The following is a 12,457-nucleotide window of genomic DNA, read 5'->3' on the forward strand; positions in this document are numbered from 1 at the left end:
GCCCAATGGTGGCATTTATCATATTCTGTTATGGAAATGCATTTACATCCAACTGGAATAATCCCTACTGGGAAAAAAAAAAGTGCATTTACTCCTTCCTGTCACCAATACCTGATGGCTCTTTAGGACCAAGTGCTATACCTGTACTATCCTGCTGTTATCTACCTAAGGGCAAAACATTTTTCTTTTTTAAACGGAGTCTCACTCCTGTCGCACAGGCTGGAGTGCAGTGGCACAATCTCGGCTCACTGCAACCTCCACCTCCCAGGTTCAAGCTATTCTCCTTCCTCGGCCTCCCAAGTAGCTGGGATTACAGGCATGCGCCACCATGCCTGGCTAATTTTTGTATTTTTAGTAGAGACGGGTTTTCACCATGTTGGCCAGGCTGGTCTCTTTTCCCTGACCTCAGGTGATGCACCCGCCTCAGCCTCACAAAGTGCTAGGATTACAGACGTGAGCCACTGCGCCCGGCAGAGCAATACTTTTTCGTTGGATAAATGAATACAACAATGTTCCTAACCTACTAGGAAGAAATGAAGAGAAGGACTGGGCACGGTGGCTCACACCTGTAATCCCAGCACTTTGGGAGGCCTAGGGAGGATCACTTGTCAGGAATTCAAGACCAGCCCGGTAAACATGGTGAAACCCCATCTCTACCACAATACAAAAATTAGCCAGGCACGGTGGCATGCACCTGTAAATCCACCTACTCTGGAGGCTGAGGCAGGAGAATCGCTTGAACCCGGGAGCTGAGATCACACCACTGCACTCCAGCCTGGGCAACAGAGCAAGACTCCATCCCGGGGGCGGGGGGGGCGGGGAAGAAGAGAAAATATTTCATAAAATGAAGAACTGTATTAGGAAAAAGTCAATGTTACAAACTTAAGCTACCTTCTCCTTTCATGAGGAAATCAAGTCTAATAACATATATAATGACAGACACACAAACACATTTTCCTAAAGCAACCAAAGATTTAGTAAATACCTTACTATTATTTTCAGTGTGATTATGGTATTGTGGTTATTTTATTCTATTTCTTTTTTGAGACAGAGTGTCACTCTGTTGCCCAGGCTGGACTGTGGTGGCACCATCTCAGCTCACTGCAACCTCTGCCTCCTGGGTTGAAAGGATCCTCCCCCTTCAACCTCCGGAGTAGCTGGGATTACAGGCATGCACCACTTCGCCTAGCTAATTTTTTTTTTATTTTTTAGTAGAGACGGGGTTTCACCATGTTGGCCAGGCTAGTCTCGAACTCCTGGACTCAAGCAATCCGCCTGCGTTGGCCTCCCAATGTTGAGATTACAGGTGTGAGCCACCATGCCTGGTCGGCTATGTTTTTTTAAAAGTCCTTATATTTTACAGATAAACAATGATGGATTTAAGGCTGAAATACAGAATTGCTTCAAAATAATGGAAGGGCTACAGAGGAAATAATATTGACCACGTGCTAATATTACTGAATTGGGTATGGGTACATGGGGAGTTCATTATATTATACTATTCACTCTAATTCTGTATGTTTTGGGAAGAAAAGCAAACAGTAATTACATAAACATATAACACGTGGACTGCTGGCAATTCTGAGAAGCCAACACTTACTATGTTACTATGGAGTAAGGTAGGAAATGAGGAAATGCCAGACGGGCACGGTGGCTCATGCCTGTAACCTCAGCAACTTTGGGAGACTGAGGTAGGCAGATCACTTGAGGTCAAGAGTTTTGAGACCAGTCTGGCCAACATGGTGAAACCCTGTCTACTAAAAATACAAAAATTAGCCATGTGTGGTGGCGCACACCTGCAATCCCAGTTACTCGGCATGCTGAGGCCAGGAGATGGAGGTTGTAGTGAGCCAAGATCATGCCACTACACTTCAGCCTGGGCGACAGAGACAGACTCTGTCTCAAAAAAAAAAAAAGGGGGGGGGATGGGGTGGGGTAGAAAATGCTTACTTTTCTATCTTACTCCATTGTAACATAGTAAAGTTACTATGAACATTTTGGTGACTCTGAATGAAAACTAGTAAAATACATATTAATAGATGCCATCGTGCATTACAATTACTATTTTTTTGCTTTCGATTTTCACTCCCAAATTCTGAACATTTTTAAAGCAAAAAGAAAAAGTTTACAAGTAAAAAATGTGGACAGAAGCCTTAACTGTTTTCCCTTTTCTAAACAATTTTTCAGTGTCAATGACAGTATCTGCTAACATTCCAAAGATTTCAGAAAAGAACATTTAGTTCAATTTCCTTCATAAATTATTAAACCTTCATGTTAAACCTTCATGGAAGGGAGGGTAGGCTTGAGTTTGATAAATGGAAGAAAACTCCTTTCAGATATTAGAATCAGTGTTAACAAAATTAAGTAATTTCATTTTCAGGTCGAGATCTAGAATATAAAAACCTCAATTTGAACTACAAAATTTCTGTCTTGCTACATAAAAAAATAACAAAACTCCCGATCAGACTTTACAATTTACTTACAATCTTCTGATAATATGGCTACTAGTGCCTTCTCTGGCAAACACTGAAATTAAACCCTCACTGAAAGGTACTCCCCCTAGGCAGTCAGTTACAATCACATGCTTCCCTCATCTCTGTAGTTGTTTAGGATTAACCAAGCAACTGCTTAGTGCAAAACACCAAAACAATAATCTCAAACAATTGCAAAATACAAACAGGGTGGGAGGGTGTACCAATGAATCCATGAAACAGTATCAAACTCGATTTGACTTTAGCTGAAAAGTTTCTCAGATTCAGAGGTAGCAATCTACAAAGTTGAAAATGCCTGTAAAGGCCGGGCGCGGTGGCTCAAGCCTGTAATCCCAGCACTTTGGGAGGCCGAGACGGGCGGATCACGAGGTCAGGAGATCGAAACCATCCTGGCTAACACGGTGAAACCCCGTCTCTATTAAGAAATACAAAAAACTAGCCGGGCGAGGTGGCGGGCGCCTGTAGTCCCAGCTACTCGGGAGGCTGAGGCCGGAGAATGGCGTGAACCCGGGAGGCGGAGCTTGCAGTGAGCTGAGATCCGGCCACTGCACTCCAGCCTGGGCGACAGAGCGAGACTCCGTCTCAAAAAAAAAAAAAAAAAAGAAAGTTTGAAAATGCCTGTAAAAGCACTAGCCCTAGTAAAACACCTTGGTGAAGGTTACATACACACCATTACAAATAAGTGGTCGATGATTTTGCATCACAGATGCATTCTTCACTTGAAACTGAGCTTCGCAAGTGCTGCTTGTTCACATATCACTCATCATGAAAAGGAGAAAAAAGTACAGTAGTAGAATCTACTACCAAATTAATACCAATTACGATTTAATTGTGCAGATACGCACAATTAAAAGCCCAGGACTAATCGGGATGGGTCAGGAAACAGTAGGTCACAAACTTTAGAATGCCTAAGAGGAGCCATTTTAAAAAATGCAGACACTGGGACCCTTCCCCAAGACTGTTGAATCAGACTCCCTGGGAAGGGGAGTTCAAGGCGTTGAAGTACAGAAATCTGCATTTAAAACAAATTCCACAGGTCAAATACAGCTATCTAGGGACTACTTTTAACACTAAGCTAAAGTCACCATTTTGACTGTTAAATACCTACAGATGCCTCGGCAACTGTCGTTTTAATAAATGGTTGCTTCCTTTCCTTATTTTGGTATTCATCTCTATTCCAAAGAAAAAACAAGGACCTAATACAGCTGAAATGGCTTCTTCCATTTAATGCAAGTATGGCCAAGAAAAATTTCCAGATGTAATAGGAATGCAAAAATATGTTAAAATATCAGACTATAGTGATGGTGAATCCTTTTCAGCATATAATGGGTTTGACCATCCCTGCAGGTTTAGCACTAACAGCCAACAGTACAAGAATACGCAGATGACCCGGAAACGATATCAAGAGCTTCCCCAGCTTTATTACACAATAATTCCACTTATTTAGATGAGACCATGTGCTTTGTTTTTGGTCAACACTACCAACATTTTCCCTGCAGATATGAATCTGAAATGTCAGTAACCTTCAATCTAGAATGAAGTGCAATTTGTCATTAAGGCATTAAATAATTTAGTAACAAACACTGAAAGTTAAAATTAGTGAAAAGTACTAAAACTGAAAGCAAAGCAGATTATGGCTGAGATGACATAAAACCTAAATTGCTATTCTGAGGGCCTCATCATTGCAGAGTCATAAACCCATCGCATACAATGTAATCTGGCAACAAATTACCCCGGGAAAGAAAACAGTTTCTCTAAAACGTGTTCAAAGCCAAGGGCGCAGAGATACAAGCCTGCTCCAACTGATAAGCAGTGCAATGGAAAACATTTTTCTCTTGAATTCAAAATGCACAAATATCCTATTGCATATCAGCTGAATCGCCATAATGTTTTGGTTTGCTTTTTACCTTCCTTAGGATTTTGAGCGTTATTCCTAACACCTTTGCAAAGTTTAGACTGAAAGGTTAGAGTTAGGTAGTTAAAAAAAAAAAATTTAAGTTACTTCGCTGTAACAAAGATATCTACAAAAGATGGTCAAGATAAGCAGTTTCTTAGTCTCCTACTGTGACAAATGGGGGGAGTGCTGTGGGGAGCCTACATGTTAAAAATAAAAACAAAAAACCTACCTCTTAAAAACAATAAATTCTACTCTAAGAATGTTTCATACTACTTTGGAATCAGGTAGCACCCCAACACAACTTGAGCCAAACTTACTCTTTCTTAAGGTACTAAAAGAAGTCATCTAGCACCAACTTGCTTTCCTACACTGCAAAAAAGAAATTTTACCTTCACTAAAGCCTACGTTTAAAAAGAGTTAAGAAAATAGTTTTCTAAAGAAGCATGCATTACCTGAACGATTCCTTCATACTTTGATTAGCAATTGTTTTAAAATTAGCATGTTAGATTACAACCGCAAAGTAAAATTAAATTCTGTATCTATTCTCCAGATAAGACCTAAAGTAAACATTACACTGCATGTTCAAAACTAGATCAAAATACTTAAAATGTTACAGTATGTGCAGAGAAACAGTTTCATAGGATTGTGGAAAGCTAACTACAAAGATTAGTTTCCTCAGTTGCCAAGACTTTGGGTGAGCCTTTTTAAGTCTCACCAGTGAAACTGGGGTTATAATATTTACCTTTACTCACAGGGCTAAGGGCATCAAAAGAGTTTGATGTTTTAGAAAAAACCTTGACAGCTTATTAGAATACTGTTAACGAACAATATTTGTAAATCATCACGGTAACCCCTAACAAGTAAACTACTTATTTTACATTTCTATCTCCCCGTATAAGCATCTTGCTGTAATTACTGAAATAAAATACCGCCACGATTTTTACCATGAATCCTAGTCAGAAATTTCAGTCTAAATACGACGTTCAACCCAAACTACAGAAGAATGTGCCCTTCTCCCTATTTCACAATGAGGTGAAACCTCGGAGCCGCTAGATTTAATAAGATGCTGCTATACTTCTTTCCCGCGTTTCCCCGCCTCATCAAGGTGCTTTTCAATTCTGCCAAGGGTTCTCCTGGACCCCCTTGATACTAGAACAACAAAACCAAATCACCCCCATCCCCGGGTCCGGACACCATCCTCCCTCCTGGGCCATCCTCCCTCCTGGCTCCCTGGGCACCGGATCAGACGCTCGACCCCGGTGCGGCCCTGGCCCCACATTGCGCCGCGGCCCGGCGGGCCACAGCCCGCGCCCGCTCCCCTCCCCCACGGAGCCCGGCCTCAGGCCCAAGGCCCGCGGGACTTACGCTCTCGTGGTCCCACCGCACGTTGCTGCGCTTCTCGTCCGGGGCTAGGTTTCGGTCCCGGCCCATTAACTCATCCAACAACTGCGCGGCCGAAATCATGGTGCTTCCTTCGGGCGGCTGTTCCCACCAGCCCAGGCACCCGCCAACGAAAACACGGGCGACACCGTCGCCAATCTCCTCGGCCCGCTCTCAGGCCGAAAACCCTCCTACACACAGGAGCCGACAAGACAAAATGGCCGCCGCGCGGACGCCTTCCCAGCATGCCGTGCGCCTGCGGGACACGCCCAGGCCCGGGCGGAGAGGGCGGGCTCGGCTTCCGCCGTCTGGGGGCGGGGCCCGCGGTGGCCGGGTCCGGACTCCGCCCCTGCCTAGAGGCCGTGGGGCCAGGTAATGCCTGCCCGCGCACTTCCCCCAGTTCCCAGTTTTCCCGAGCTTCTTCACAGTGAGAAATTGGAATCTGGGTCTTGAAGCCTGGACACCGCTTCAAAATGGAGAAGACAGTGTCTCCTTTAGTCCACGTGGTGCACATGGTGCCTCATGCAGCGGGGGAAACTGAAGATTCCGGCTTCCGACTCCGTTTTGCTAGTCGCTGCGCTCGCGCCTCTTGCACCTGGCTTTGTCCTCCCACCCTGAGTCTCCTGATTAACAGGATGGGAAATCGAGGCGAGAAGAGACAAGGCAGCTTCTAAAATATGGGGATTCAGTCCTACATCAGATTCCTCCCAGTGAGGAATTTTTTAAAAAGATATTGATCCAGTAGGCCAGGTGCGGTGGCTCAAGCCTGTAATCCCAGCACTTTGGGAGGCCGAAGCGGGCGGATCACCTGAGGTCGGGAGTTCAAGATCAGCCTGATCAACATGGAGAAACCCCGTCTCTACTAAAAATACAAAATTAGCTTGGCGTGGTGGCGCATGCCTGTAATCCCAACTACTCAGGAGGCTGAGGCAGGAGAATCGCTTGAATCCGGGAGGCGGAGGTTGCAGTGAGCCGAGATCGCACCATTGCACTCCAGCCTGGACAACAAGAGCAAAACTCCATCTCAAAAAAAAAAAAAAAAAAAATATATATATATATATATATATATATACACACACACACACACACACATATAGATAGATCCATTTATTCAACAAATGGTATGTGCCAGGCACTGTGCTTGAAGCTAAACTCAGAACCTTTCAGACAGTCCATGCTCTCGCAGACCTGTGCATTGGCGAGGGAGATAATCGCTGAAGAAATAAAGTCACGAATATATCAACATAAATTGGGATAATGCTCTAGTACAGTTAAGGGTATGGTCTCTAAAGCCAGATTGCCTGGGTTCGTAATCCCAGCTCTGCTGCTCTGTGCCTGTGTTTCCTTTTCTTTAAAATGGGGTTTACAATTGTCCTCCCCGGCCCCCAGCCACCATGCTATTGTGAAGATTAAATGAGTTGATACAATGTAAGGCACTACACATTGATAACAACAAGTCCAACACTTTTTTTTTTTTTTTTTTTTTGGACTGGGTCTGGCTCTGTCCCCCATGCTGGAGTGCAATGGCACGATCTCAGCTCACTGCAGTCTCGACCTCCTGGGCTCAGGCGACCTTCTCACCTCAACCTCCCCAGTAGCTGGAACTACAGTTTCTCCTGCCTCGGCCTCCTGAGTAGCTGGGTTTACAGGCACCCGCCACCACGCCCAGCTAATTTTTGTACTTTTAGTAGAGACGGAGTTTCACCATGTTGGCCAGGCTGATCTTGAACTCCTGACCTCAGGTGATCCACCTGCCTCGGCCTCCCAAAGTGCTGGGATTACAGGCGTGAGCCACCACATGGGGTCGGAGGCTTTTTTAAGATAGGAAATTAGAGGTTAGACATGGTGACTCACGCCATAATCGCAGTACTTTAGGGAGGCAGAGGCTGGGAGATAGCTTGAGCCCAGGAGTTTGAGACATGCCTGGGCAACATAACAAGACCCCATTCTCCACAAAAAGGGGAAAAAAAAGACCAAAAAAAAAAAAAAACAACCAAACATAGGAATATAGAGTATGTTTAATGTTGGGGATATTCCAGTAGAGAGGTAGAAAATAAAAGAAGGGGATAGTTAATGACTTAAAATCTTAAAAAGGTAACGGGTTAGGCTCCAGGGCATATTTGAAACCTCTGGCCTTTGATAGGAGAAAGTATCTTCTCCACTGAAACAAGAAAGAAGAAAATCAATTTACAGATTTAGCAGTGAGATAAGGCAGTTCTCAGCTGTTGGTTTCAGTTTTCCCAATGAAGCATTTATTGAGGGCTCTCCACTGTTACTACCACCAAAAAAAAAAAAAAAAAAAAAAAAGGCCAGGCTTACTGGCTCACACCTGTAATCCCAGCACTTTGGGAGGCAGAGGCAGGCAGATCACAAGGTCAGGAGATCAAGGCCATCCTGGCTAACATGGTGAAACCCTGTCTCTACTAAAAATGCAACAAATTAGCCCGGCAACAAATTAGCCAGGCCTATAGTCCCAGCTACTCGAGAGGCTGAGGCAGGAGAATGGCATGAACCTGGGAGGCGGAGCTTGCAGTGAGCCAAGATTGCACCACTGCACTCCAGCCTGGGTGACAGAGCGAGACTCCGTCGAAAAAAAAAAAAAGTGAACCACAAACAAACAGGACTGCACACATCATGAACCACAAACACACAACCAGATTGCAAAATTACAGCTCCTGCCCATCACAAGTTCTTAATCTAATTATCTCATTCTTTCCACAAACTATAATGTACATGTGTTCTGTTCTGAACCTGGGTTACTGGCTGGGAATACAAAGACGGATGTATAAAACCGGGTTCTCCGGGAGCTCCTGACCTATGGGAGACAAAAGCATCACAACTACAATTTGGTCTTGCAATGAAACTACTTGGGCCAGCCGTGGTGGCTCACACCTGTAATCTCAGCTCTTTGGGAGGCCGAGGCAGGCGGATTGCTTGAGCCCAGGGGTTTGAGACCAGTCTGGGCAACATAATGAAATCCTGCCTCTGCAAAAAATACAAAAAATTAGCTGGGTGTGGTGGTGCATGCCTGTAGTCCCAGCTACTCACGAGGCTGCAGTGAGAGGATCACTTGAGCACAGGAAGTCGAGGCTGCAGTGAGGCGTGGTTGCACCACTGCACTCCAGCCTGGGCAATGGAGTGACACTCTGTCTCAAAAAGAAAGTATTAAATGCCTTTGAATCACAGAGGTGAGAGCTCCTGGCCCTGTCAAACACCAGGTAAATCTTACTCTACAACTCTCTTTTTCATAGAGTCTGAGGACAAGCCACATTTCAGTGTGCGTTACCACTACAGATAATGAATTCCTTCATTCATCCTCCATTAATGCAGTGAGCCCTAGTGTGATCTGTATCAGATTCTCTGCTGTGTCTCGGGATCCAGAGGTAAAAGTAGTCTTTATTAACAGATCACAAAGCCCATTTTAAAGATAATTTTGATGGACTATAGGAGTTGGCTATTTCCTAATGATGGAATGGGAAATGACTTAATCTTATCAGCCAGTGGTGTCCACACCCCATTCCATACCTGTTACCAATAGAAAATGTTATGGGCTTCGGGCACGGTGGCTCACGCCTGTAATCCACCACTTTGGGAGGCCGAGGCAGGTGGATCAGGAGTTTGAGACCAGCCTGGTCAACATAGTGAAACCCACCTCTACTCAATATACAAAAAATTAGCCGGGTGTGATGGCAGGTGCCTATTCTCCCAGCTACTTGGGGGGCTGAGGCGGGAGAATTGCTTGAACCCGGGAGGTGGAAGTTGCAGTGAGCTGAGACCACACCATTGCACTACAGCCTGGGTGACAGAGTAAGACTCCATCTCAAAAAAAAAAGAAAAAGAATATGTTATGGGCTAAATTGTGTTCCTGTCACCTCCAAACTCATATGTTGAGGCCTAATTCCTGGAACCTCAGAATGTGACTGTATTGGGAGATCATGCATTTGAAGATGACAATTAAGTTAAAACAAGGCTGTTAGGTTGGGCCATAATCCTATCAGACTGGTGTCCTTATACGAGGAAATTTGGACACACACAGAAGCACCAGGGATACACTTGCACAGAGAAAAAGCTATGTGAGGACATGGTAAGAAGGTGGTCATTTACAAGCCAAAGACAGAGGCTTCCAAATAAACCAAACCTGCCAACACCCAGATTGTAAACTCATAGACTCCAGAAAATAAAAATCTCTTTTGTTTAAGCATCTAGTCTGTGGTATTTTTGTTATGATAGCCCTATAAGCTAATATAGAAAGGAAGCTGCAGTTACTACAGGTCTTCTGACTGCTTCCCAGCCTCCCAGCCTCCAGTGTGGGCCCCTTGACCCCATCCTCCATCTATCTTGCTGCCCCAGTTACCTTTCTTTTTTTTTGAGACGGAGTCTCGCTCTGTTGCCCAGGCAGGAGTACAGTGGCACGATCTCAGCTCACTGCAACCTCTGCCTTCCAGGTTAAAGCAATTCTCCTGCCTCACCCTCCTGAGTAGCTGGGACTACAGGCTCACACTGCCATGCTCAGCTGTTTTTTGTTTTTGTTTTTTTTTTTGTATTTTAGTGGAGACGGGGTTTTGCCATGTTGCCCAGGCTGCTCTCGAACTCCTGAGGTCAGGCAATCCACCCACCTCGGCCTCCCAAAGTGCAGGGATTGCAGGCATGAGACACCACGCCCGGCCATCAGTCACCTTTCCAAATGTAAATCTAGTTGTGTCTCACCCCTGCTCAAAAGCCTCCAACAGGCCAGGTGCAGCGGCTCACACCTCAGCACTTTGGGAGGCCGAGGCTGATAGATTGCTTGAGCTCAAGAGCTTGAGACCAGCCTGGGTGACGTGACGAAACCCCATCTCTACGGAAAATACAAAAATTAGCTGGGCGTGGTGGCACGCGCCTCTAGTCCCAGCTACTTAGGAGGCTGAGGTGGGAGGATTGCTGGAGTCCCAGGAGGCAGAGGCTGCAGTGAGCCAAGATGGAACCACTGCATTCCAGCCTGGGTGACAGAGTGAGACCCTGTCTCAAAGCAAAACAAAACAAAAATGCCTCCAACCTTGGAGGCGATGACTCCCCATCATCTCCACTCTAAGGTTCAACCACCACAAGGTGGTCCATGCTCTGACCTGCTTCTCCAACTTCATCTGCTACTGCCTCCAGTACTTGGAAGACCCTTGCTTCCTGCATTTCACCATCTACGTTGCTCCAGGCATGGAAAGCTCTTCCACTCCAGCAGCAAGCAACACCTACTCATCTTTCTCTCAGAGACAGGGTCTCACTCCTGCCTCAGCCTCCTGAGCAGCCGGGGTTACAGATATGAGCCCTTATTCATCTTTCAGCTCACAGCCCCAGTTTCAGCAGCTCCACAATGCCACCCTGGACCCTGGCCCTCCACCTGCTACACACTGATCACTTTCTTCTTTGTGCCATCATTTTACCTGAAGCATCTTTGCACATTTTTGGGTTTGTCACACAATATTGCAAATATCAATTTCTTCCCTTAGAATGAAAGGTTTTGTTGTTGTTGTTTGTTTGTATTTGTTTTTTAGGTCAGGTGCCAGCCTGGGTGACAGAACAAGACCCTGTCTCAAAAAAAAAAAAAAAAAGGGCAGGACCTTTCGGGTGTGATTAGGTCATGAAGGCAGAGACCTCAGGAATGGGATTAGTGCCATTCATAAATGAGGTCCGAGAGAGCTCCTTTGCCCCTTCTGCTATGCCATGTGAGGAAAAAATGAGAAACTGGCAGTCTGCAACCCAGAAGAGGGCCCTCGACAGAACCTGACCATGCTGGTACCATGATCTTGGAATTTCAGCTTCCAGAATTGTGAGAAAAAATTTTCGGTTGCTTATAAGTCACCCAGGTTGTGGTATTTTGTTATAGCACCCCAAATGGACTAAGAAAGTCTGGTGGCTGCCTGTATCACTTCACTGCACCTTTCTTCTTCAATGGCACCAGCAAGATTGTGATGGTTAAACCCATTTTATATGTTTCAGCCCTTTCTTTCTTGCCCTTTCTGCAGCATTTGACCCTGTGGATCACTCCCTTGTCTCCAAACCCTCCCACTACTTTGCTTTTCCTCCTGCTAGTCTATTAATAGCTGCTCCTCTTTAGTCTCATTTCAGAATTTCTTCTCTTCTGTCCATCATTAAAATGTTGACTATAGATGCTCCTCATCTTACAAAGGGGTTAGATCCCAATACGTCCATCATAGGTTGAAAATGCATTTAATGCACCTAGCCTACAGATACAGTTTGGCTCTGTGTCTCCACCCAAATCTCATCTCAAATTGTAATCTCTATGTGTCCAGGGAGGAACCTGATAGGAGGTGATTGGATAATGGGGGCAGCTCCCCCATGCTGTTCTCGTGATAGTGAGTGAGTTCTCAGGACATCTGATGGTTTAAAAGCGTGGCACTTCCCCTTCACTCTGTCGCTTTCTCTCCTGCCACCTTGTGAAGGTGTATGGCACCTTGTGCCATAATTGTAAGTTTCCTGAGGCCTCCCCAGACATGTGGAACTGTAAGCCAATTAAACCTCCTCACTTTATAAATTACCCAGTCTCGGGTAGTTCTTTTTTTTTTTTTTTTTTTTAAACAAAGTCTTGCTCTGTCACCCAGGTTGGAGTGCAGTGGCACAATCTAGGCTCACTACAACCTCTGCCTCCCAGGTTCAAGTGATTCTTGTGCCTCAGCCTCCTGAGTAGCTGGGA

The 12,457-nt window shown here is 45.3% G+C and overlaps 1 protein-coding gene and 1 long non-coding RNA gene across 15 annotated transcripts in view; one reads left to right on the forward strand and one right to left on the reverse strand.

Annotated features, from left to right (window-relative positions):
• Positions 1 to 5,983, reverse strand: part of LUC7L3 (LUC7 like 3 pre-mRNA splicing factor) — a 35,763-nt gene extending 29,780 nt beyond the window's left edge. For all 14 annotated transcript variants that reach the window (XR_012425658.1, XM_074019326.1, XM_065531337.2 and 11 more), the window contains exon 1: positions 5,755 to 5,983. Coding sequence is in view for 13 of the 14 variants with exons in the window: in XM_074019326.1 (XP_073875427.1) it covers positions 5,755 to 5,853 (99 nt within the window). In the remaining variant the exon portion in view is untranslated. The remainder of the gene's footprint in view (positions 1 to 5,754) is intronic.
• LOC141408798 (uncharacterized) lies at positions 1,194 to 5,987 on the forward strand. Its single transcript, XR_012425659.1, has 2 exons — positions 1,194 to 2,776; positions 3,100 to 5,987. It is a non-coding gene; the product is annotated as an uncharacterized lncRNA (long non-coding RNA).
• The last annotated feature ends 6,470 nt before the right edge of the window (positions 5,988 to 12,457 follow it).

This window comes from Macaca fascicularis, chromosome 16 (genome assembly GCF_037993035.2).
Source record: "Macaca fascicularis isolate 582-1 chromosome 16, T2T-MFA8v1.1".
Classification (NCBI taxonomy): domain Eukaryota; kingdom Metazoa; phylum Chordata; class Mammalia; order Primates; family Cercopithecidae; genus Macaca; species Macaca fascicularis.